Source organism: Alligator sinensis, unplaced genomic scaffold (genome assembly GCF_000455745.1).
Source record: "Alligator sinensis unplaced genomic scaffold, ASM45574v1 scaffold50_1, whole genome shotgun sequence".
NCBI lineage: Eukaryota > Metazoa > Chordata > Crocodylia > Alligatoridae > Alligator > Alligator sinensis.
The window spans coordinates 1,446,075-1,448,323 of record NW_005842059.1 but is presented as its reverse complement, the minus strand read 5'-3'; the positions used below and the strand labels follow the sequence as shown (position 1 = coordinate 1,448,323).

Below are 2,249 nucleotides of genomic sequence, written 5' to 3'. Positions count from 1 at the left end.
CCCCCAACCCCCATCATTTGCCTTTACATGATTCCCCCTGCTCCTGCTTTCCCTGTCCCAGCAGTGGGGGGTGGGAGGGATGAATTTAAAGACAACTCCAAAAATAAGATTCTTTACATGGAAACTTATGAGAAATTTATAATTTTCTATGTATAGAATCTAATTTGGGGAAAGGGGGGTGTTTTTAAAGTCATCTTGGATTTGAGTAAATGCAGTATGAGGAGTGTATGTCCCTCTTGTACCATGGTTTTGCTGCAGAGCTGCTGGCAGGTGTCCTTCGAAACCTTAATTAAGGGGCAAAGCATGGTGCGTGTTTCAATAAAGGCATTCTGTATCCAAAGTAATTTGCAAGTCAATGGCTGTCTACAGTAGCCAAAGAAAAGTATAAATAGCTACTTACCTTGCTCTCGGGCTCTTCTGATGTTTTGTTTTCTGGCATATGGGAAGCATTTTAGGAGGACCATGGAAAAACCATCTGATTTTTAACTGTAGTGCTCACCTCTGTTGACTTCTTACTAAATGGTGTTTAGTAAGTCCCCTTCTGCCTGCCGTGAAGGGGGCTGCTTCCTTGTCGGGGATCGCAGGATGCTGCTGCAATGGGGGAAAAGATTCCTAGCACTTTTGGGTCTAAACTTTCAAGCATAATCAGAAATGCAGCTCGTTAAGAGAAGATCTGACAGCCTTCTGTCTCCCACAGCCGCCCAGGTGTCCTGATCTCTCCGATTGCCAGAATGAAATTTCTAGTTTAATCACTAAAACTGAAAAGCTGTTGAAAGAGAAAGAAGTCCTGAGTGAAGAACTCAATAGATGTGTTGATAAGGTAATGGAGATTGGCAGGTTCTTACCTCTGCCCCCAGTTTTGTGCCGTACCCAACATGCTGTGCGAGCAGCAATAGTATACTATTCTATGAACAAATATTCTTTGTTCAGTCTCAATGCTATGCCAGATAAATGTTGAGTTTATACCTTGGCGGTCTTATACCTAGGGCTCTGTACTCTGCCATGTTTGGAATTTGCTGCAGAATCAAATCATAGAAAATACGTGCTCCAGAAATTTGTCTTAAAGGTTCGGGTGGGGTGGGGGGTTTCTAGATCAAGGGTGGACAATTATTTCGGGCAGAGGACCACTTACTGAGTTTTGGCAAGCCATCGAGGGCCGTACGACAGCCAGGGGCAGATAAATATTCATTTTCTAAATGGTTTTAGGGGTCCCGCGGGCTGCCTTTTGCCTGCCCCTGTTCTAGACATTAAAGCTTACCTTCTATTCTCCAACTATTTGGGTTGGTCTAATAAAAGATATCAAATTCACACAAGGAACCTTGTCTGCCTATGTCCTTAGACCAACACGGATACAACCTACACCCCTGCAAGCTTACCTATATACCTTTGCTTTGGTTTCCTTTTGCATGTGTCAAACTTTCCCATGGGGTGTACACAACCTTGATTGTACCATGCCTCATAGCACATGTAATCAAATGCCAGGAAGGAAGGCATTTGGGAACAAGATCGTATTTTTCCTTTATCGCTGTAATTTGTATTGTTCTTTTCTACGGTTGTGGTTGTGAACTCAAGCAATATAACCAGCATGCATGTTATACAGACTATTAGTTCCTCACTGTGCTACAGTGTGATCTATCTCACACAGCTAAAAACATCATATCAACTTCCATCCCCATTTATATCAATAAATGCCCCGCAAGAGTACTTGATTTAAGGATTAGTGGCATATTATCTGCTTTTGTTTTCAGGTGGCTAAAGTGAACTACTTGGAGAATGTAATTGTGGGCTTGAAGCAGGAGCAGAAGTCCTGGGAGCAACAAAATCAGATGCTGAAAACACAACTCATGGTTTCACAGGAAAAGGTATAGCAGTACATTTGGTATTAATCCACCTGCACTGCTGACATGTCATCAGCTTCATGGTGCAGGCTGGCATTCTCGTACAGTATTTGCTCTGAGAAATTGCCATCAACTACTAGGATACTTTGAAGAACTTGGAGGCTTCTGTGTAGAAACGTGTGTAGGCTCATTAGGCACTGTCGGTGTGGGGATCACTCTGGTTTTGCTTCTCCGGTTCAGTTCCTTTCTGCCCACTCCCGCTTCCCAGTTCTCCCGGTACATTGGGAAGAGATTCTGCATCGGCTAGTACTACGTGACACAGGGGAGGGAGGAAGAGCAGCCAGCTTGGCTAACTACAGCTGTGGTTATGTAGCAGCTCAAGCATGGCGGGAGGAACAATTTCAGAAGAGA

The 2,249-nt window shown here is 43.8% G+C and overlaps 1 protein-coding gene across 8 annotated transcripts in view; it reads left to right on the top strand.

The window, feature by feature from the left end:
- The window catches only part of NIN (ninein), a 91,354-nt gene that overhangs the window by 62,351 nt on the left and 26,754 nt on the right, over nucleotides 1–2,249 (top strand). For 7 of the 8 annotated variants that reach the window (XM_014519672.2, XM_025203490.1, XM_025203486.1 and 4 more), the window contains 2 exons: nucleotides 698–820; nucleotides 1,749–1,862. In XM_014519672.2, the coding sequence (XP_014375158.1) occupies nucleotides 698–820; nucleotides 1,749–1,862 (237 nt within the window). The remainder of the gene's footprint in view (nucleotides 1–697; nucleotides 821–1,748; nucleotides 1,863–2,249) is intronic. The other variant, XM_025203487.1, reaches the window with a different exon arrangement.